The sequence below is a fragment of the Pelodiscus sinensis genome, chromosome 10 (genome assembly GCF_049634645.1).
Source record: "Pelodiscus sinensis isolate JC-2024 chromosome 10, ASM4963464v1, whole genome shotgun sequence".
In the NCBI taxonomy this organism is placed as follows: domain Eukaryota; kingdom Metazoa; phylum Chordata; order Testudines; family Trionychidae; genus Pelodiscus; species Pelodiscus sinensis.
Window position 1 is genome coordinate 8155106 of NC_134720.1, and position 24061 is coordinate 8179166.

General features: G+C 48.3%; 1 protein-coding gene across 5 annotated transcripts in view; it reads left to right on the forward strand.

Annotated features, from left to right (window-relative positions):
- The first annotated feature begins 2184 nt into the window (after positions 1 to 2184).
- Positions 2185 to 24061, forward strand: part of ANKMY1 (ankyrin repeat and MYND domain containing 1) — a 59895-nt gene continuing 38018 nt past the window's right edge. For 2 of the 5 annotated variants that reach the window (XM_075937481.1, XM_075937483.1), the window contains exons 1-6: positions 3376 to 3562; positions 5718 to 6015; positions 12165 to 12311; positions 16568 to 17034; positions 20902 to 21118; positions 23317 to 23481. In XM_075937481.1, the coding sequence (XP_075793596.1) occupies positions 3540 to 3562; positions 5718 to 6015; positions 12165 to 12311; positions 16568 to 17034; positions 20902 to 21118; positions 23317 to 23481 (1317 nt within the window). In that variant the 5' untranslated portion in view covers positions 3376 to 3539. Of the gene's footprint in view, positions 2354 to 3375; positions 3563 to 5717; positions 6016 to 12164; positions 12312 to 16567; positions 17035 to 20901; positions 21119 to 23316; positions 23482 to 24061 lie in introns of those variants that run through there. The other 3 variants (XM_075937479.1, XM_075937480.1, XM_025185708.2) reach the window with 2 other exon arrangements.

Genomic DNA, 24061 nt, shown 5'->3' on the forward strand with positions numbered 1-24061 from the left:
TTCAAAATATATCATAGATTGCACCAAGTCTAGAGCAGTGGATTGTTTTTAGGAGCTTGGAGCATTTTCCAATATGTTAATAGAAAATGACACACCCATTGCTGGGTCAGTGGGAATACCCTTACTGACTCTGGCTATTAGACCACTCTGCCCTGTCGTGAAGGGCTGCTGCGTTGATGTTGGCTACTGGGCCCCAGTGAGGGATAGCTACACTGATGATGGCTATTGGGCCACACTGCCCTGAAGCATTGGGGCAAGTTCCTTCATCCCAGGCCTTGGACTGAGGGGGTTGTGAGGCTTGGAGGCAGCTCTATAGAGTTAACCAAGGGGGTTTCTGCACCTACCTAGCCAAGCCCATATGGGATGGGGGTGGTTTCTTATATTGCAACGGGTGGTATGACTTGGCTTACCTGCACCACAGAATCTAGGGCAGTGCCAGTCAGAGGGGCATCAACTGATAACACTGTGGATCTAGTCAGGTAATGTTTCTTGGAACAAAGCAGAACATTGGCCAGTCATAACAACGTTTGTATCCCACACTGGAAGTGTCTGACCCAAAGGTTACATGCTATTTGCCTTCTCCAGCCCTTGAAACCTTGGCTTAACCTTGGCCTCAGCTTTACTTTGCTATTTCAAGTTTCTTCATCCTAGAGGAACCCAATGCTAGCAATGCACTTTTCAGTACATCACAATGACACAATCAGGTACCATGCCTCTTGGAACAACATGCGTTATCTGGGACCTTTCAGACTCCATCACCCTTCCCTACTAGAATTTGAGGATGAGAGACATTTATTCCTTTATGATGTAACCTCCCATGATAGGTTCTATCATAACAATAGACTGAGACCTGTGCCCATTAGTACTGCTAGTATCATAGGAAGGATCCATGTTTCATCAAGCTCGCGTCTTCTCTCAGCATAATAGATCCATTAGTAGTGCCTAGTAACTCTGCACAGATTTACTGCTTTTATTTTTGTTCATTGTTTTATCATCTTATTTGTTATTAACCTAAGCACCTTCCCCTCCTGAATTTCCTGTAATCCTGCCTATAGGTCCTGTATAAGGATGTTGCTAATTCATACATTAGGATGGTTGATGATTTTCCCCATATCAATTCTTGCTACTAGTGCTTCCACTTTTCTAAGCAGCTGTCCTGTTATCCTAGCATCTTGAACATCCTTTAATCCTCCAGTATATCCTCCAGTATATCCAGCATGCTGTTTGTTTTATTTTGTTACAAGGTATTGTAATTGAAATCTCATTTTGTGATACCCATATGATTCATTGTTGAAATTCTTAATGCCCCAACTCTTAATACTATTCTTGTATCTTTTATCTTTCTTCACTGACTCTTTTCTTCTAAGGCCATCAAATTTCCTCTAATTTCCCAGTCATTTTCTGAAATTTTGCACCCCTTTTGCTATCACTTGCATTTAAAAGTGCATAACATTTTAATTACAGAGCTGCTGTGGTAATATAAAATTGGTTATACAGGTATCATTTGATACTGTACATTGTTATACACAGTATGATTTTCATGATTTGTCAGTCTGTTGTCAGGTCCTGCTTCTGTTTCTGGGCATGGTTCAGCATCTTGCTTCAATTCCAGAACAGGAGGCACCACTGGTCTAGTATATGTTCAGTAGTGGTAGTGCTCCTCTGCCAGTCCTTAAATCACGTTCAGAGAGATCAAAGTCTCAGTCATTTTCCCAGCATGAGCAGTACTTTGATGTTCTAAAAGCAGTTCACCAACTTGGAACAATTTCATATTTCTTACATTTGAACTGGCTCCCAACCCCAGATCCTCTGTTTAAAAAAATCTTTTCCACCCATAAGCTTTTTTGCACAATTAAGACTGAAGAACCCAATTTACGTGTCTTATTCTACCAAGAATACTCCCCATCTTGAGTAGACATACTCTTGTAATTTCAGCAGGATTTAACCTAAATTAATTGGCGGGATTGTTTATTACTAGTTGACAGTCTAATGCTGTGTTTTCTTTAAAAATATTCCATATTAACCAAATAATGACATCACAGTAAGGCTAGATTACATGCATGCTGAGTAACTATGACCTCTTTGCCCTACTAAGGAATCATGTATGGTTTCCTAGCAACCTAAGAATTTGAGGCCTTACTTTTTAATGTGCAGCTGCAAGAGAATCTGTGAGGTTGCACCGTTGTCCAAGGAGACAGAGGTTTTTCTCTATCTGCCCTTCATTACACAAAGGAGCAGGTGTTGCACTTTTCATTTTTTCATGCCCTCGGCTCTGCTCCCGAATCCAGGGCAAGAGAAGCAATGGCTATGTCTGGAATGCCCCTTAATACCCTCCCCGGAGATGGAGCATGGGGTGAGTGGTTTCCTGGTTTCTGAAGTTGTATGTGGAAGCAAGAGTTAAAAAGAGGGCAATAAGTATTCTACAAATGACCAGAGTGAGAGGAATTTGGGGAATATGCAGGGATAACAGAAAACTTTATTGGGGAAGGTGTGTGAAGTTAAAAATAATACAGAGCTCTTGAATATTTCTTCAGTGAGTAGTTTTGTGCCATAATTTTGTTCATCTCATTACAAGTGTGATAAATGAACTTCTGTTCCAAGTGCAGTATTCCCTGCAATTTCTAATGCTGAGGGAGAGCAGCTGCCAGGGCCTCCCAAGGGGGGAGAGGGAAGCTCTTCCTGCCTCCTCCCATCCCCACTGCACCCCTCCCTCAAAGCCCCCTCCCCGGAGTCTGCTGTCTTCTGATTATGGCCATGACAGAAGTTTGAGGGAAGGCAGAACAGGTCTGTTTATGGAGTGACTGTCCCACTGTTGCCCAGGCCCAGCTTCGAGCAGCCAGAGGGAAGGTTCTGCACCGCGCAGATGGGTCAAGCCCCAGTTTTCAGCCTCCATACAAACACACATTTGGGAGCCCGGTGCTTGGCCCCGTTGTGCCCCAGGGCAGGTTTGCATAGGAATGGGGCTGTGTTAGGCCACGTGCGCTGGGAGGGGCAGCTCTGAGGGGACTGTGCGAGTCCTGCGGCCACTGCCCCAGCCAGAGCCGGGGTAAGAGGAGCCAGGGCATCCCGCAGGAGAGGGGCAGTCAGCTCAGGCAGGGGAGAGGGGAGGGGCGGGGCTAGGCGGAGGGGGGGGGAAGCTTAGGAAAGGGGCCCAGCAGGGGGAGTGACGGGGGGGGGGGCAGGAGATGAGCCCGGCCCTGGCGAGCCCGGGGGGGAGGGGAGGGGCTGCCGCGCGCACGGCTGGGCGGGGGCCGGGCGGGTCTTGCGGGGCCGCCCCGCGGCGCGAGGGGCCAATGGCGAGCGAGGGCGAGGCCAGTTTCACAAACACACACCTGGGTCTCCATGGAAACCCGGACTCTGGCACAGCCCATGTGGGCGGGTGGAGGAGGGGGGAGGTGACCCGCCCAGGGCTGGAGCCGCGGCGGTCGAGTAGCCGGGACCGGGTCGGTGGCCCCTCGGCGCTGGGACTCACCGCTCCAGCGCCCCCGCCCCGACAGTGGTAGGGCCCGCGGGCTCTTGGGGCTGCGCTGGACGGGCCGATGGAGCCACCTGCCGCTGCCGGGTGGGTGTCGGGAGCTCGAGGCGTCCTGTGCCCAGGCCGGTCCCGGCGCAGTGTGCGGGGCGGTGGCACGTACCAGTGTGTACGTGGGGGGGGGGCGCAGGGGCATGTGCATGGTGCAGCACTGCACAGTACCTGTGTGCGCCAGGGCTTGGAGTGTCCATGTGTGCAGAGTTCCCGCTAATCTCTTCCATCCCATGTGCAGAATAAATTTGTTATGTGCACAGGTGCACTACAGGAGAAACAAAAACCTAGCTGTGGGCGCTCTGCTAATCCAGTGCTCAGCATCTGACTTTTCTCCTGAGCAGCTGCGCGAGTGCACTATTTAAAGGGAACACTGCCTATGTGTATATGGGCAAGCACAGTTGTGCAAGGGGTTCAAAGTATGTGTTACGCATGTGATGTGTGCCAGAGTTGGGATGTTTGTGCACACACTTGTGGCACATGGGTAAAGGAGCTCAGCATGTTTGCCTGCATACACAGGTGTGTGCATGAGCTCAGAGGGCATTTAGGTGTGTTCAGGGATTACAATGGTGTGTGTATACGCACATGGGCTGTGACGTGTGTATGCTAGGATTGGAAAGTTTGTATGTTTGCAACAGAGTTTGTGTGCAGGAGCTGGGAGTGTTTGTGCACATGCCTGTGCCTTGTTGTAGGCATGGGGTGTGTAAAATGCATGTGTGTTCAGTGGTGTGTGAGCATGCAAATAGGAATGTATGTTGGAGTGTGAAAGAGGGATTAGACATGTGAGAGTGTTGGCTTTATTAGGATGCATGGGAGAGTTTGAACCTATGTGTGTATTGGGGAAGAGAAGATGCACATAGAATTCCGGGGTATTGGTGGCAGGTGTTAATGATGAATGTGTTCTAAGGGTGCATTGTGAAAGCAAGCTGCACATTGCTATAGTCTCAGAAGCATGTTTGACTGTATATGTTTGGAATGGGGGCTAGTCTTCATAGTTGCAGTGCAGTTTGTGAGAAGTGTGTACTTTGGATCTCTGTGTTGCCTTTACTTCGCTCACCTGCCTGTTATTCTATATAATAGAATGAGAAGAATGGATTTCCTTGTGTCAACTGGCCCATTACAGAGGTGAAACCTATTTAGTCTGGACTTCTGGAATAACTTTGTTCCTATATTTTTTCTTTGGGTCCTGATTTTTTTTTTTTTTTTACACCACCAGTACAAGTTCCACCTCTATAGTTTGGACTTCCATAGTCTGGAAACGTTCATGGTCCTGCATCCCTGTGGGTGCTCAGAAACTCCTCCCTTGCATTCCTAGAGCAGTGGTGACTGGTGACAGGAGAAGGGGGGGGCACCAGTCCTACCTCTCCCTGCTCTCTTACTCCATCTCACTCTGCCCTGCCTTTTCCCACCACTGTCAAGAGTGGTAGTAACCGAACCTCCTGGCCTGCACTTTCCCTGCCACCGCTGCAGGTGAGTGGTGGTGGTGGGGAGAAGCTGCATTGCAAAGACTCCTGCTGTTGGCCCCGGCTCCTCCTACCTTGGAGTTGCATGTGGCCCTGTGTGCATCCCCCATGCATTGCCCCTGTTCCGGAGCTTCTGGAGCTCCTCAAATAGCTCAAGCTCAGGGAGAGAGGGGGGAGGAGCAGGGATATTGCCTGGGGACTGCAGGGCAGTGGAGGGTTGTGCCAGACTGGCTGGGCTGGAGCGGCCTGCCTGCTGCATCCAGGCTGGAGCGCCTCCCCGCCATGGTCAAGTGCTACTCCGGGTGGGCTGGAGTCCCTCTGCCCACGATGTACCCAGCTGCTCCAGCCCCCACCAGTTAACCATAACCGGTAAGTCTCACCCTTTGAGAGAGACTTACCATTTAACTGGCTAACCAGTAAAAACCCTACTGAGCAGCCCCCATCAGTTTCCGCTCTGTCAGTGCTGGCCCTTCTACTGCTGCTGGAGCAGAGCCCCACAGGTGATGGCAGTAGAGGGACCATCATTGACCTTCCCTGGTCCGGCAGATTCCCTGGTTTGGGACAGGTCAGGTACAACTTGTGCTAGCTATTGTGCAGTAGACACAGATAATGTTTGGAATGGTTATATTGGAATGAGTTTTTTTTTATCCTTTGTGAAGCAAAGTAGTTGCCGCTTCATATGGTGTTAGTCTGGGACTCTGATTTGAATTTGGTGTCCTCTCTGTGTGCAGTTTCACACTTATTGGAGAAGATACAGAAGGTGACTATGAACAGGATTCTAGTCTGATCTCAGAAGAAAAAAGAGAAGATGATGTGGAACAAGATTCCAGTCTCTTCGGAGAAGAGGAAGCATCAGAGAATGAAGAAGATGGTGAACCATTAGTGAAACTGACTGAAGATGAGCTGAGTAGTAATGGGATCATACTCACAAATGGCATACAGGAGTGGCCAGATGGTTCCAGTTACAAAGGAGAATTTGGGTTTGATCTAAAGCTTGGTTTTGGAGAATTCTCATGGATCAATGGTGAGGTAAACTGGTTTAGTCTATTTAACATTTACATTAAGTACACGTCTCTCTGATAGCATGTTTGATTTGTATACAATGCTGTCAAGAAACATGGGTAAGTGTCTCACTTTTCAGTTTACAAAAGTGTAATAAATCTGCCTGACATGCATCACACAGCACATGATGCTAAACGTTCAGCTAGCACTGCTCTTCTTGCATAAACTAGAGTTCTGTTAAACTTATTAATACAAAATAGGTATGTCCATATCTCCTATTAGCAGCCATTGTGTTGTCAGATAGTTACAGTATGAAATATTAATGGAGTAGGATCCAAATATCAGAAATTGTGAACTAGTTTGCAATTGCATTAGTACTTATTTTAATATTGGATGAAGAACTTAAATATTTAAACATTAATTCAGTTTCAAGGCAGGATGGAAATTAGTTTATATCTGACATTCAGTCGTCATTTCGTTAATGCAAACAAGTTTGGCATTTTGTTTACTTGGCATTTATTCAACATTTTCTTATTTCTGTGTAGTATCACACATCTCCTGGACCAGACGTGCCAATGGCGTCCAATCCAGGAGAGCTGGCAACCTTATGTGTGAGCCTAGCTTGGGGTGGTGAAGGGCACGAATAGGCGGGGGGGTTGCCACTCAGCACCCCCATCCTAAAAATAGTTCCGGCACCACTGAGTGTAAGGAAACATGCCACAAATACAAATGTTTTGTTTTACTTGCATCTTTCTGCTAGTTCTTGCTTACACCAAACTAGATAGATCTTGCTTTTTTAAAAATAAGCAGGAAGAGGTGAAACAGGTGCTAAAGGTTCTGAGTCTGTTGCCCCTGCCCCCTGTGCTTTATGTAATTGAGTTATGGACACAAATATGCATAACTCGAAGATGCTTTGGGCAAAATACCTCCTGTAACCTGTCAATTTTAATGACATAATCTGCTGGATCTGTATTTCTTATTTTGGTGTATGTATCATTCTTGTATGTAAAGTTAGAAATATGGAGTGCAAATGAAAGCCATCAAGGGTGTTTCCCTCAATGTCTGGGTGATCAGCTGTAAACAGCCTCTTTTATCCTTTGAGTCTAAGCCCGGGGTCACCAACAGGTCGATCGCGATCGATTGGTCGATCGCGAGGCCTCAACCAGTCGATCGCGAGGCGTCCTGTCCACCCCGCCCCCATTTCCCTCCCACCCCCGAGGTAGTGTAGGCTTCCTGGAGATGGACAGAATCCTGCAGCTTAGCGCCACTTCCAGCGATTCTGGAAGTAGCCCTAGCTGCTCTGCCTGGTGTACTGCGGGAGGGAGCATCGGCTCCCTGCACCTCACAGGAGGGGTGAGTCAGCCCCGGGGAAGGCGTGCATGCGGGGTTTCCCTGCGCCGGGGGGGTAGGCCCCGGGGCAGGCGCGAACGGGTCTTCCCTGCGCCGGGGGGAGGGGGGCGGCCCCTGGGCAGGCGCACGCGTGTGGGGGGCTTCCCTGCATGGGGTCGGGCCCGGGGAAGGCGTGCGCGCGCGGGGCTTCCCTGTGCTGCGGGTGGGTCGGCCCCAGGGCAGGCACACGCTGGTTTCCCTCTGGGGGCGGGGGAATCCTGGGAGGAGGCAGATACAGGGGACTCTCTGTCTCCACTGGCACCCCACTCCCCAGCCACAGAACTCTGTCCCCACTCCCCTGTTCCCAGCCACAGAACTCTGTCCCCACTCCCCTGTTCCCAGCCACAGAATTCTGTCCCCACTCCCCTGTTCCTAGCTAAAGAACTCTGTCCCTGTTCCTATCCCCACTGGCACCCTGTCCCCAGCTGCAGAAACCTGTCCCCACTGGCACTCTGTCCCCTGCTGCAGAACCCTGTCCTCTGTCCTCCCAGCTCCCTGTTCCCTCTCCCCTGCCCCCAGCCGCAGAACTCTGTTCCCACAAAATGTATAATTATAAATGCTTCATTTTAGATTTAAATAGCATGAATAAAAAACAGACCATTTATTTCATAACTATAAACACGTGATTTTAATTTTATACATCGCATAATTTAAAAATGAAGTGTTTATCAGAGTGTGTAAGTAAGGGCTGGGGATAGCAAATGATGGACAGGAGGGCTACGTCTACACTGGCCCCTTTTGCGAAAGGGGCATGCTAATTTTACAGGTCGTAATAGGGAAATCCGCGGGGGATTTAAATATCCCCCGCGGCATTTAAATAAAAATGTCCGCCGCTTTTTTCCGGCTTTTAGAAAAGCCGGAAAAGAGCGTCTACACTGGCCCCGATCCTCCGGAAAAAAGCCCTTTTCCGGAGGATCTCTTATTCCTACTTCAAGATAGGAATAAGAGATCCTCCGGAAAAGGGCTTTTTTCCGGAGGATCGGGGCCAGTGTAGACGCTCTTTTCCGGCTTTTCTAAAAGCCGGAAAAAAGCGGCGGACATTTTTATTTAAATGCCGCGGGGGATATTTAAATCCCCCGCGGATTTCCCTATTACGACCTGTAAAATTAGCATGCCCCTTTCGCAAAAGGGGCCAGTGTAGACGTACCCGAGGAGAATAGAAAGGGGCGGGGCTTCAAGAAAGGGCGGGGGGGCGGTAGATCTTCGCCTGTTCGGAGATTTAAAAAGTGATCTTGGGTGTAAAAAGGTTGGAGACCACTGAAGCAGTGGTTGGCTTTAGGAATACATGTGACAATCCCAGCTGGTAGGGTCTGCCCAGGTAATTTTCCATAGAAGGTGGGTGGGAGGACTCCAAGTTCCTGCCCAAAGTGAAATTTATAAAACATTGGGAAGGTAGTTTTCCCTTTGTCTTTGGCTGGCATGGCACTCCCAGGAGAATGAACCAGAGATCCCAGGGGAAAAGATCTTCCCTGGCTTGGAGGTTTAGCTGAAATGAAAAGAGTTTAATAAAACAATATTTTCTACTTGGCTAAGACTGGGAACTAGGAGTTTGGTGACCTATTCCTGCTTCTGCCATTGATGTGCTGTGCAGCTCTGAGCACACCACTAAGGCCCCAGTCCCCAGCAGCTTTGTTGGCTGTTCTGAGTATGCAGTGGCACAGGAGCAGACTGTCTCTGTGTTGGTTTCACTGCCAGGTATAGTAGCATTCCAGTGATGCAAACAAATAGTGTGAGAATGTATCCAAAGATGTCTAAGTTTTGAAAAGAAATATAATACTTGCTTACCTCATGGGGATGCTGTGAGAAATGACTGAACACATCGACAAGCATTCAGCAGTCAAGTGCTACAAATAACCATGAGAATATGTACTAAGAGCCTAATTTTACTAAAGATTGAGACATTGGCGAGATCCTTGCAGCTGGTAGCAGAATGGTCCAGGGTTGCGGGTGGGGTTAGGCAAGGCACTGACAGCCATCCGTGTCTTTCTGAATGGGCCTTCACAGTCTGCATGTTTGAGAAGCTTTTCCCCTGTGGCTCTATAGCAGGGGTGGCCAACCAGTTAGAGACAAAGAGCCAAAATAGCTGTGGATAGAGTGTGAAGAGCCATGTATTGTATGTTCATTTTTATATATCTATAGATAGATAGATATAGTACACAAAATGTAGTGATAAAAATAACATTATAGGACATTGCAGACAAAAAAAAAAAAATCTCTAGTCACTTAAAAAATTCACAGCCAGTCCATAGATCTTCAGAGAACTTGACAAGGAACAAACATCAATCACATTTAAAAAAAACCCTTTAAAAATACAGTAATATTCTCACACACACAAAAACCATCTCTACCATGTATTTGAAATTTAACACTACTGCTCAATTGTGTCCTGTGAGTTTTTTAAAATTAAACTGAACTGGGAAGTAAATTAGCACAATTTGAAGTGCCTGTTTCACTCCAGCTTGTTGATCTCTGGTATGGTTTCCTCATTTTTTTACTTATGAAGATTATGGCTTTTTTATAGTTCTAAAAATTCAGGTCTCTTCCAGACTGCAAATATGACAGGTTCAAAAACAAGAAGGGAGAGTCCGAACTAGCGGACATTTAAAAATGGCGGCGCCCGGCAATATGCAAATGAAGCCCGGGAAATTCAAATCCCGGGCTTCATTTGCAACTCCGGTTGCCTACATTAACCACCCTAGTTCGAACTAGGGTGGTAGTGTAGACATACCCTAAAGGGTTAAGCCCAGAGTAGCCAGAAACTATTGACAGGGAGCCAGGAGAACCAATGGGGAGAAAAAGTTGAGATTTGAATTGAAAGGGAATCTGCCTGCTGCAGTTGTTTTGTTTGAGTTCAAACTAGGAGCTGGAGGAAGAATTAATTGAACCAAACTGGAATATACTTGCCTAAAAACAGACTGGACCTTGAAAGTACAGATATGTGAGTAGACAGGGAATGTTTTTAGTTGGATGTGATTAAGTTATTTTATTTGTTTTGTTGTTGGTTAAACTCCTCTGTGCCAAGTCCATGTGCCTCCCCCACCCCAAACACTGTAACTACATCTGAATCTCAGGAAAGCAATTTTCTGTGTTCACCTTTATTAAAGACTATGATCTGATTCTTGTGTCCTGGAAGGGTCAATAAGAATAATTCTCGAGTTCTTAAAATGGGACAAAATCTTAGGTTTTCCTCTTTGAATTGAGTCCCCCCGCTGGCCCTATGCTCTTCACATCAGTTTCACCTTTGAAGTGTAGCAATAGCGCTGGGGCTGTTGCTACACTTCAAAAGCAGAGGGGCACTTATCAACCAATTGAAATTTTACAACCCTAGAAAGGTACAGAAAATATGATCTACAAGAAGTGAGTGAAAAAATGGGTTTGTTTAGACTGAAGAAGAGAAGACTGGGAATGGGGACATGATGACTATTCTCAAATATGTAAAAGGTTGTTATAAAGAGGAGAGAGAGAAACTGTTCTCCTTATCCACTGAGGGCAGGACAGGAAGTAGTCAGATTAAATTGCATCAAAGAAGATTTAGGTTAGATATTAGGCAAAACTTGCTAATTGTAAGCTAGTTAAGCTCTGGAATAAATTACCTGCGAAGGTTGTGGATTCTCAATCATTGGATACATACCCATTCGGGATAGTCTAGATCAGAGTTGGGCCACATCTTGGTATGGAAATTGTACAGAGGGCCATGAATGCTCACAAAATTGGGCACTGGGGTACAGGAGATGGTGAGGGCTCTGGGAGGAGGCCAGAAATAAGGAGTTCAGGATGTGGGAGAGGACTCCAGGCTGGGACCAAGGGGTTCAGAGGGTGGTAGGGGGCTCTCAGCTGGAGTGAGAGGATTGGGGTTGTGGGTGAGGGTGAAGGCTTCAGCTGGGGGTGTAGACTCTGGGGTGGGGCCACAAAAGGAGGAAGGGTGTGGGGTGCAGGAGGGTGTGCAGGACTGGGATCAAAAGGTTTGCAGTGGGGAGGGAGATCAGGGTTGGGGAAGGGGTTTGGAACACCGGGGGATGTCAGGCATGCAGACGTCAGGCGGTGCTTACCTGAAGCAGCTCCTGAAAGCAGTAGCCCATCCTCCTCCAGTTCCCATATGGAGGTGGGGCCATGTTGCTCTGTGCTGCCCCATCTGCAGGCAGCCTCCCCACAGTTCCCATTGGCCGTGGATCCTGAGGGACCTGGGGCGATGTTCCTTTCCATTCAGGGCTTCTTCTGTTTAGAGGAGATAAATGGGAGACAGCTGCTCAAGCAGACCCATCTCTGGTCTGCAGCCAGGCATTCATTTATACCGTGGACTCCTGACTGAGCCAAACAGATGTTTCTGTGGATACCCTGGACTTCACTATTACTGCAGCCTCAATACCTCCTTATTGCATATGTACCCACATAGGGCTGTGTGTGAGCTGCTCAATGCTTAAATCGCTGCTGGCTCATGCTGTGTCTCGTTGTGACTTAGGGTACTTGGATGTAAGAGTATTTGGACTTCTCCCCTAAAGCGTTATGAGTTACAGACTCTCCTCTATGTCACGGGAAAAATAACAGGTGAAATCCTGGCCTAGTGGAGCGTGAGGGGAGTTTTTTCATTAGTTTTACTGGGGCCAGGGTTTTGGCCAGTTTTCCAAATCTGCATGAGGGGTTGATACTATGTATATACCAAGATCTTGTGTGGATATCTTTACTAGTATTACTCTATTGTAGTGAAGAGTAGTTACAAGCCACTTATTTCTGTTACCTCAGCTGTATAACTGTCCTCTTTCTTTCTTTTTTTGGGGTGTGTGTTACAGAAGTATGTGGGGCAGTTTTACAAGGACCATCGTCATGGCAAAGGGGTGTACTTTTGGCCGGACAGCTCCAAATTTACTGGATCATTTTATCTTAGCCATAAGGAAGGATATGGGACCATGGAATTCAAGGATGGCAGAAACTATCAGGTAACAGGATGCAGTTGAATGTATTCTAATGATTGATAGCACTAACAGAATCTGAGTTAGTGCTGCCATAATGGTAAATACAAACAAGAAAATAAAAAGCTTTATGCTGCTAAAGCAGTTGTTTGAATTCATGCCTCATGCAGAAGTGACCAAAGAGGGGAGCGTCAGTTGATCCAGGTCTCCCAAAACGCTGTGCCTGAGGCAGATATCATTTTGGAGTGTCAGTGGTCAGGGAACAGGAAGCTGGAGCTGCAGGTCTGAGTCCTGGTGTACACTAGGGAGTTATTTTGAAATAACAAGCGGAACGCCCACACTACAATGCTCGCTATTTCGAAATAACAGGCTGGTTATTTTGAAATAATAACTTCTGCTTGTGTAGGGAATCGTCCCAGGGACTCACCCCATCTGGGGTGACCTGGTGTGATCCGATTCCCACTTTTCTCTAGCCCTGGGGTGGGGAGAGGATCGGGACTGCAGAGCCAATGTCCTTTTACCCGCAATCCCCGTTCCTGGGCGACCTCCTGTCTTAATAGGGTTTGCTCCGAGGTTACGGGCGGTCTCTGGTCCCATTCCTTGGTCTTTCCTTCCTTATTTCTGTAGTCCTAACCCCTGGCCACCTTTGGCCACCCCATGGTCCTCAGTTTGGCCTGATACACCTGGCGTGCACCATACCTTGCCTGTCTGCACAGGCTCTGCCTCTCAGCTCGATGGGATGGGGGTAGGGAGACTTGGGCCCTCCCACTCCTTCGGGTCCCGGCCCAGGGCCCTTAAGGTAGGGACGACTGGCTGGTGGGGGAAGACCAGCGACCAGCAACCACTCGGGGTCTTGGCTCGCCCTGGGCCTCTTCCTACCCGCACCTGGACTCAATGTTTGTGGCACCTTCCCAGAGCTGTCTCTCCTCTGGTCTGGCACCACTGGTACGGCTCTGGAATCCTTCCAGCGCCAGGGCAGTTCCGCTGTCGCTGGGGGCAGGTGCATTGCCCTCCTAGGCTCGGCCCCTTCTGGGCCACTCCCGACCTGCTCATCCGCGGTCGGTGACGGGGTGGGGGAACGTTCCCCCTTCTATCGGGCAAGCCCGACTCCTCCTTCCTCCCCCCTGCTCTCCCAGCTGCTGGCGTTTAAAACGCCCGGCACCCGGCTTGAGCATGTGCCGAATCGTCGCGGGGGTGGAGTCAGCCGGCTGCACCGCTCGGCCGCGGCTCTGACCCAGTGACGGGGGTTCTTCGCCCCGTCACAGCTTGTCATGAGCTGTGTAGACATGCCCTGAAGGTAATAATAAGCTTGGAAGCAGAGTGGCCCTGGTGTTACACTCCAGCAACCAGGCAGCAAAGAGCTGATGGGAGAAAATGAGAAGAAGAGCGATGAGCTGGGGAGTTGCCTGGATTGTTTTTGTTTTCATGTTGAGAGTGGCTGGAGCAGAAGGAGAGCAGGTTGTGGCTGTTCTCTTTTTAGGGTGCTGGAACAGGTAGCCAGGGGTGGGGGTTGGAAGTGAGAAGCCAGTGGAGAGGCAGGAGGTGGGGGCAGAATGGGCAAATGGGTGATTGAGAGCAGAGAGAGATTTGAGGAAGGTGACACAAAACAGATGTAAAGGGGCAAGGACTGAACCCAGTGTTGGGAAGGAAAGGGGAAGGTATAGAAGAAGGATGGGAAGGAAGGAAAGGAGAGTGGAAACAGTGCAGCAAGATGCACAGAAGGAACAAAAGAGGAGTGAAGCCAACCAGGGAAAGAAGGTATCCCAAAAACACAGGAGCCAGCTGAAGTTTATAAACTAGAAAATCAACTGTCAGTCTTACACAATGGACAAGCCTTTGAAATGTAGGTGGTGTATCTGGGCACGTGTGCGAGAGAAAGAGCACTAGTATTTTTCATCTCTACTAGTCAGCTTAACAAATGCCTGGTCATCTTTTATTAGTAGAGACCCAGTCGAGAGCGGGGCTCCTGCTGAGAGAGAGAAAACTTGCCCTCAAGGCACAAACAGATCAAAGGCAGGGGATACAACACACAAGCAATTGAATCCAGAGAAGAATTCACCACGCTTGGAAGGGCAAAATGCAACCTACAGCCTGCCCTGCCAGGACCCTCAGGCAGGCTCCCTGCCTGTCGTAGCCCTAGGATGCTCAAGGCGGCAGGCTGTTCCATGTGTCTCTGCACCGGTTCCATGTGTCTCTGCCAAGGGAGAGAGAGACTTTGTGTGCTGCTCCCTCCACCAGCCAATCATTGAGCTCAAGCCGTGGTGATTGTGCTGGGGGTGGGGGCAGTGCATAAAGTCTCTTCCCCACTTGTGCGCGCAGTGCAGAGAAGCACACGGAGCAGCCAGTCGCTAGGAGCAATGTGTGGGGGTGAGGTAGGCAGGGAGACTGCCTAAGGATCCCACTGGGCTGTTGGCTGAGTAAGCACCTCCTGGCCAGAGCCTGCATCTGGCACCCTACCCCCTCCTGCACCCCACCTCCCTGCCGCAGATCACCACCCAAACTCTCTGCACCTCCCCTCCCCCACGTCACAACTCTTTCCCAGACCCTGTACTCCCTCCTACATCCCTTCCCCATGTCAGAATCCTTTCCTGAACCCAGACACCCTCCTGGACCCTGCATCCCAATCCCCTCCTTCACCCAAACTCCCTATCAGACCCCATAGCCCCTTCTGCACCCCCAGTTCTCTACCCTGAGCTCAATTCTGCACCCAACCTCAGTCCCAGATCCCTAACGGCTGTTAGTTTGAATTAACTTTGTAGTGTAGACATACCCTGAGGGATCAGTGGCACGATAAGTTAGCTCAGCTGATGTAAGGCTGTGTTGTGAAGGACCTTATAGTGAAAGACAAGGGCCCGATCCCAAACTGCTGTCAATCAGTGTAGCTCCACTAAAATCAATGAAGTTATGTTTATTTTACATCAGTTAAGGATTCTGACCTAAGAAGCGAGAGTTTGGAAGTCAAAAGAGAGCTCAGAGAGGGGGTTGATTTGGTCTGGGTGATAAGCCAGAAAGCTGACTTTAGCAACAATGTTCTGAATAGACTTGAGGGGAGCAAAGTTTCAAATAACTGAAATTTTTCAAGCCTGGTTCACTCTACTAGAGGTGGTTGAACTACTTACTGTAAACAATGCAGTCAAATTGATCCCTTCTGTCCAGATTGCCCGCAAACTAGGGATGTTAAAATTCCTTGAAGTAACCGTGTAACCACTGAAAATGTCAGCTATTACACACTTAAATGTGGGGTGGAGGAAGGGGAGGTGGCTCTCCTAAGCCAGCTGTCCATGTGTACCGGGAGCCTGCATGTAACTGTGAAGCTTAACCATGGGCTCATCTGTTAACCGTTGTACACGGTCAGGGCCGGACTAAGGGGTGGGCGAGCCAGGCAGCTGCCTGGGATGCCAACCGATGGGGGGGCGCCTAATGGCAGCTGTAAGGGGCGCGTGGCGTCCCTTGTAGCTGCCATCAGGTGCTACGCGCCCAGCTCCTGCAGCACCGCCCCCCCCATCCCTATGGCGCCAGCCAGCAGCGCCCTTCCCCCCACGGCTGCGGGGCCATGCATGGCCAGGTGTGGCCTGCCCCGGGCTGCATGCCAGCAGCGGTGGCTGGGCCAGGCTGAGAAGTGTATGCGCCGTGCGCCCCTGGAGCAAGCCCTGGGCTGCGTGCCAGTGGCCGTGGCTGGGCAGCGCATGCACCATGTGCCCCATGGGGTGGGCCTGTGCACCCTAGGGGGCCGTGCATGCGCCGTGTGCCCGGGGGCAGCACCGCGCGCCTGGGCCACCAAAATGGCTCGGGCCGGCCCTGTACACGGTTACACTCTCATATCATAAACTGATCTTAATTTGTACAAGTGCGTTTAACTCAAAAGTGAATAGTTTCCTATGAACGATTAAACAACCCAAGGTGCAATAGATTGAAAATAGCTTTCTGCTGACTCTTGTAAGAACAAAGATTGAGCTGTATAAGGTTGCTGAACAGAGAATGAGAGTCTGAATGGTCCTAGTCAAACCTGGAGTGAACCTACCTTACACTTCAGCCACTGGGTTTCATTCATTGCAGTTAGTGCAGCTCCAGCATGACCAGTCAAAGTGACGACAGAATAGTTGAGCAGCTTGTCAGGCGCTTGGATTGTTCTATGTATTACTAGGCAGTTGACACTGGAGCAGTAAGGTCAAACCAAGGAAATTTGGTTTTGTACCTTATAAAAGGAAGCCAGGCTGTCAACTGTGTAGTGTCTATGACTTCTATATCTTCTCCAACCCTAGTTAACCTCTTGCTCTCCTTAGGGACTATACAAGGCAGATGAGCGGTTTGGACCAGGAGTTCAGAGCTATCCAGATGGCTGTCAAGATGTTGGCTTGTGGCTGAGGAATCACATAATTAAACTGTGTACTGAAATACCTGGCCATTTTTCTTTCTTGGATTATCCAGAACACTCCAGCTATTTTGATGCTGTTTCCCAGAAAGAATATCTTTCTGAGAAGGAAATTCCATTTTGGGATCTGAATGAGGAGAAGGATCCTTTTTTCTACAACTACAAACGTCTCCTTTTAGATGACAGTTATACATTGCCTGAAAAAATGTACATATACTCAACTGATACGGATCATCTTCCCCTGACTTGCACCTTCCGTAAAGAATTTGATTCCCAATATTTTCAGAAAAACAAACAGCTGTATGATGAGGAACCATGGCCTGTTAAAAACAGAACCCCTCTAATGGTTAGAATGCAGAAGCACATGTATAAATACAGGTACAGTAGCTATTGCTTTTTATGTATGATTTGTGGCTGTTAGGAGATATATGGGATTTTCTTTTTAGATGACTACAAAACTTCTCTTTAACATAAGTTGTAGTACAGAAGTCATGTTTCACAGAGAAATATGTTGTTCATGACTAAATTTAGAAATTCATTTGACAAACTACAAATGAGGTTTTGTGAGGTTGTCCTCTCTCAGGGTATGTCTACACTACAATGTTAGTTCGAACTAACGGACGTTAGTTCGAACTAACATTCATAGCCGCTACACTAGCGCTCCGCTAGTTCGAATGTGAATGGAACTAGCGGAGCGCTTAGTTCGAACTAGGTAAACCACATTTTACGAGGATTAAGCCTAGTTCGAACTAGCTAGTTTGAATTAAGGGGTGTGTAGCCCCTTAATTCGAACTAGTGGGAGGCTAGCCCTCCCCAGGTTTCCCTGGTGGCCACTCTGGCCAACACCAGGGAAACTCTATACCTCCCTCCCGGCCCCGGACCCCTTAAAGGGGCACAGGCTGGCTACGTTGCCCGTGCCAGGTGCAAGCCTGCCAGCACCCAGACAGCAGACCCTGCACCTGTCACGGCACAGAGCCACCCACCCGATGTCCCCCAGCCCACCCCCTCTTCCCGGGACCAGGCTGGCGGCTCCCGGGAGCTTGCCCTGGACCGCAAGAGGCGGGCACCTTCCTGGGCTAGTGCGGACATCGTGGACCTCGTCCACGATCTCCGCACTAGGCACAGGAAAGTGGCCGTCTAGGGCAGGAGAGCTGCCAGCCTGGCCACCCAGGAGCAGGTGTGCATGAAAATCAAGGGGGTCCACTGAGACCCCCGACCCTGAGCCCTGAGCTTACAATGGCCGTCCTGGGTCAGACCAAAGGTCCATCTAGCCCAGTAGCCTGTCTGCCGACAGCGGCCAACCCTAGGTACCCTGGAGGGGATGGACCGAAGACAGTGACCAAGCCATTTGTCTTGTGCCATCCCTCTCCAGCCTTCCACAAACCTTGGGCACGGACACCACTCCTACCCCCTGGCTAAGACTACTCCATGGCCCCAACCTCCATGACTTTATCTCACTTCTCTTTAAACTCTGTTCTAGTTGTAGCCTTCACAGCCTCCTGCAGCAAGGAGTTCCACAGGTTAACTATTTGCTTTGTCAAGAACAACTTTCTCTTACTAGTGCTAATTCGAACTAGTTTTTAGTTCTAGATGCGTTAGTTCGAATTAGTTAGTTCGAACTAGTGCTGTAGTGTAGACATACCCTCACTTCTTTAACCTAAAGGAAACACACCCCGGGTATGTCTACACTACCCCCCTAGTTCGAACTAGGGGGGTAATGTATGCATACCGAACTTGCTAATGAAGCCCGGGATTTGAATTTCCCGGGCTTCATTAGCATAAAGCCGGCGCCGCCATTTTTAAAAGCCGGCTAGTGCGAACCCCGTGCCGCGCGGCTACACGTGGCACGGACTAGATAGTTCGGATTAGGAAGCCTAATCCGAACTATCTAGTCCGTGCCGCGTGTAGCCGCGCGGCACGGGGTTCGCACTAGCCGGCTTTTAAAAATGGCGGCGCCGGCTTTATGCTAATGAAGCCCGGGAAATTCAAATCCCGGGCTTCATTAGCAAGTTCGGTATGCATACATTACCCCCCTAGTTCGAACTAGGGGGGTAGTGTAGACATACCCCCCTTTCCTTGAAATATCCCAGATCCACTCAGATCCCAGTATGTGCCTTTAAAAACATCATCATCATTATTAACTTGCATTAGACAGTGCCTAGAAGTCCCATTCTAGATTGCGAGATCCATTATGCTATGGGGTTGTATAGCAAAGTAACTTTGTATAGCAAAGTTATTATGCAAAATCATGCTCCAAAATGTCTTCAACTGCTAGTGCACGTACAACAGCCATTAGCTATATATACAGACAGGTATTTGTATATGCAAATATTCTCTTACACACAAAAATACTCTGTGTATATTTGCAGAAGTAGTGCCGGCATGTACATATTTTGCAGACTCAACTGAAACAGTGCAGTTTGGAAATAAAGTCCATAATGCAGATGAGTGCCTTGTGTGCTTTCTTTAATCTAAGCACACCAGATGGTCTTTTTCAGTGTTGGAGAGTTTGGTATTTAATTTCCAAAAATTTGGTATTTTTAAACATCCAATATCTTGGTCAGGGATGGGCAATAATTTTTGGGGAGGGGCCACTCCAAGATTTTGGAAAGTGGTCAAGGGCCACACTTTTCTGTGGAGGGGGTGCGGGGTCTAGGATGGAGGTTAGGTGCAGAAGGGTGCATGGGGTAAGGAACTGGGGTGAAGGAGATGGTGTGAGGTCTGAGAGGGAGTTTGGGCAAAGGAGGGGGTTGTGACCTGGGTCAAGAGATTGAGTTGTAGGGTCAGGGAGGGGGTCTGGGTGCAGGAGAGGATTCTGACCTGGGGGAGGGGCATTAGGACGGGGGGCAAAGTCTGAGAGGGAGCTGTGACCTGGGAGAAGGGGAAAAGGGGGTGCAGACTGCAGAGGGTGGTGACTTGGGACAGGGGATTGAGGTGCAGAGTCCGGGAAGGTGTCTGGGTACAGGAGAGGATTCTGGCCTGGGGGAGGGGGTGCAAGGTCTGGGAGGTAGTTATGACTGTGGGGGGAAGTGCAGAAAGTTTGGGTGGTGATCTGCGGCAGGGAGTTGGGGTGCAGGAGGGGTGCACACAAGGCACTCATCTGTATTATGGACTTTATTTCCAAACTACACTGTTTCAGTTGAGGCTGCACATTTTTAGGTGTCTGATGTTGACCTTGACTGTCCGGTATTTTTGTCCCATATCCGGTAAAAAAATCCAGAAAATACCGGACACCTAAAATTTTCTGATTTTTTTTTTTCCTGCCAGGAGGTGAAAATACCAGACACCTGGCAACCCTGCACACACTCAGCAACCGCCTCCCCCCCCCCGACCCTTCACCCCTGCTTACCTGGTTCCTCAGGGGAGCTCTCTTGTGGCTGGAGCAGAAAAACAAGATGGCTGCGGCAAAAAGCCTCATCTTAAAGGGGCCATGCTGTTGGGGTCTTTTTTTTTTTTTTTTTTTTAATGCTCAACAACTTTTTTCCCCCAGGTGTTTCTTTTGGGGGGAAGAGGTGTTCAGTATTTTTGGTTAAACCATCTGGCAGCCCCGCAGCACCCCCAAGGCAGGCTGGGTTCCCTGCCTGCTGCAGCTTGTCTTGAAACTGCAGGCTGCTCCTTCCACGTGGCTCTCAGCTCCCAGAGAAAAAAGAGATTTGCACTGCTCCCATCCCCCAGGCCACTCTCTCAGCTCCTATTGGCTAGTTGTTTCCAGCTAATAGGAGCTGAGAGATTGTCTCGGGTCAGTTCCTATTGGCCAGTTGTTTCTGGTCAATAGGAGCTGAGGATTGGGCTGGGGGTGGGGAAATTGCACGAAGCTTCCCTCACCCTGTGGAGCAGAGAGCTGCATGGACTGTGCTGTAAACTGCATAGCTGTGTGCCTGAGGGTCCCAGCAGGGTGGTCCGCAGGCCGGATCCCGTGGCTTGGTGGGCTGGATGTGGCCCCCAGGCCGTATTTTGCCCTGCCCCGATCTTGGGGTTGGATGTTTTTAACCTCTCTCCTGAATGTAATTAATGTCCCTCATTCCACAATTTTTACTCCTTTATGCTCCATGGTGAGAGCAAGAATTGTCTGAAATGGTTTTTATGAATGGTTGCCCCATCTTCTATGTTACCTGGCAATGCTCTGTATTATCAGTGGGCTTTTTTTTAAAGCTCTGTGGTATAACAGGTGTTTGTGTCACAACTGTTTAAGTTAAATGTGAACGCTCCAGCTGTTTAATATTTTTTCACTTTCCTCTGCTCAAGGCATTGTCAAAGAGAGATCAGTTGGGATATCAACGCCATTCTGAATGGAAGTCGAGATACCTTTGGCCCCAAAGGCTCCAAAGAGCTTGCTTCAGAGCAGCTGATTCAGAAGGCAGCAGCGGGAAACTTCAATAGTATCTATGAGATTCTGAGGGACAACTTAGCTCACCCAGATGTAGCGGACACACATGGATACACTGCACTTGCAGCTGCTGCTGTAAGGCTCCAAATATGACCTCTCCCTCTGTGAATGACCATTTTTTGTTGCTACTGCATCTGTGTGTCTTTGTTATACAATGAATGTGAGACTCAATAGCAAACATAGTTAAGGAAAGAGCTTTCTGAGCAACAGGGCTAAACAATCTATGCAAAATGTTTCCCTGCATAATATTAAAATGACTCTAAGCCTAAAATTCCAAATCCTTCCAGTGTCAGTGTTGCATTGCTCTGGATTTAAATCCCTGGAGCTGAAACTTTTTTGCCCTTTCTTGTTCCAAGTTGTTTTCAAACCCAGAAAAGATCTGGTTTTGGTTTTAGTTTGTTTTTATTATCGTTGGGGATGCCAGATAATTTTTGCAGCTACACAATTACTAAAATAAATGTTATTAGTTACACAGTGACAAAAATACTCCCTGAGGGTGGGGCCAGCAGCTACTGCACTCCTGGCTCCTGGTCCCACTCCCGGGGAGCCCCCTGACACCCTATGGAAATTACAGAAGCCGGGGTATATATGAAAGTACAAATACAATTCATCTGATGAAGTGGGATTTACCCATGAAAGCTTATGCCCCAATAAACCTGTTGGTCTATAAGGGTGTGTCTACATGGCAGGGTTTAACTTGAAATAAGATACCCAAATTGAGCTACGTCAATTGCATAGCGTATTTCGAAATTGGGAGTGTTTACACAGCACTTATTTCTAAATAGAACACTCTTCTTCTGCCGTCTCTTATTCCTCGTACAATGAGGGTTACAGGAGTCAGAGTAAGAAGTCCTCCAGTTTGACAGTATTTTGACATTATTTTGAAATAACTGCCTGCTGTGTAGATGCAGACTAGATTTCGTTATTTCGAAATAACACTAGTTATTTCAAAATAATGTTGCTGTGTAGACGTACCCTAAGGTGCCATTGTTTTTGCAAATGCAGACTAGCATGGTTACCCCTCTGAGACCCAGCAGTCCTGTGACAGTTCAGTACATTTTGGGGAGAGGGTACTGAAGGCCCAGGAATTAAGTGACTTGTCCAGTATAACACAGAAGGCCAAAACTGAGTGTGTATCTGGAGATATAATGTAATTTAATACACATAAATTATTGCCCTTACTGTGTTTGCAATGTGGCAGAGTCCTAGTTGCTTTAGCAACAATAACTTTGAATTTCCGGACAACTTTGATTTTTGAAATTCTCACTGCCAAACTGTTGTATTAATGAAATGTGTTGCTGTATTTGATTCCTGAGTTCCATTATAATATGCTTCCCCGCAGTTAAGTCTTTTCTGGAAACTTTAAAAGTCAGAATGGAAGAATATTTTATTTACATGAAGTGTGCTTTGTAGGTAGCTCACTAATGTAAGAAGAGTTGAAATGTCTACCAATAGCATCCACTCCAGTTTGAGAGGTCAGATGTAGTCAGTGGATGAAACTCCATTGACTTCAGTGTAATTACTGACAGTACATCAGACATGGTTTCTAATGACTAGCGGTAACAAGTGGTGTAGGACTAGAGTTTTGGATCAATGGTGCATTTCTTGGCAGATAGTGCCTCTGGATCATCTCTTAGATGCTCCATGAAACAAACACATGAGCTGAAAGAGCCTTCTTTGTTACAAAGGATATGTTGTGATCAGGGCAGTTTCCCTTACGTTTTTATCATCGGTGCTTTGTTGAGGTCCCCTGTGGACCTCAAAAACAAACCACATGCCGTCCAATGATGGACTGCCCTCTTTATCCTCTTGAAGGTAAATACATGCAGTTGACATCTATCTCTGCATGTTGCTGCTCTGATAGCGACCACATCACTCACCCAACATCTGATTCACTGCTTGTGCCATTAAAGGTTATATTCCAGAAAAAAAGGAATTCTAAACCCGCCTTACATTGGTGCATCTAAAATAGTTTTACCTTTTGTGGAAGTTTTTTATTAGTTCTGCGAGCCTTACCCATAAGACATACCTGAAAGCAGTAGAAACATTTTGAGATCACTGTTAATTTATGAGCCAAATTCAGTGCTGGGATAAAAAGAAAAGAAAGGGAAATTGCAAAATATGTGAAGTCAGTAATAGTGATTTGAGTCTTATCTTCAGTGAGTGTCTTGGTTATTATTTTGTTTTCTGTGGTTTCAGTTAATCCCACATGGAAAACTAAAATTGTATATGCACACATATGCTCATGTAACGCACATGTTTTCACTCAACAGGTGAATTACCATGAAGACATCATTAATCTTCTTCTTGATAATGGAGCTGATGTGAACAAATGCAGTGATGAAGGATTATCAGCTCTCTCTATGTGCATCATTCTTTATTACCCAATAGAGTCATTTAAGGCCAACATTGCTGAGAGGAACTTTAAAAAAGACGAGGTCAGTACTTTATTAATCTATAATTGTGAAATCAGAATTCCGTGTCCTCACATGAGCCACAGAATTGCTTTTTATGATTGCACTAGAGTCTTGATTATCTGACCTAAATGGGACCGGAGGATGGTGGGATAGCAGAAATGTCGGATAATACAGAATACAGGCGGACCCCGGGTTATGTCAATCCGACTTAAGTCGGCCCCCTAGTTACGAACGGGGGGAGAGGGGCGCAGCTAGTGCAGGGTGCCTCCCCCACTGTCGCTGCCTCCCGCGGCGTGGGGGGCACTTTCCCCCAGCAGACCAGGGAGACGCGGAGCTAGTGTTCCCCCCCCCCCCCCCCCCAGCAGACCAGGGAAACGCGGAGCGGCTTTTCTCGCCGCGGAGGACGCGGGCGGCGGGACCGCTGAGACGCGCTGTGGTCCCGCCACCCGCGTCCTCCGTGGCGAGAAAAGCCGCTTCACGTCTCCCTGGTCTGCTGGGGGGGGGGGGGCGCACCTAGTGCGCCCCCCCCCCAGCACACCAGGCTTTTCTCGCCGCGGAGGATGCGGGCGGCGGGACCGCCGAGACGCGTTGCAGTCCCGCC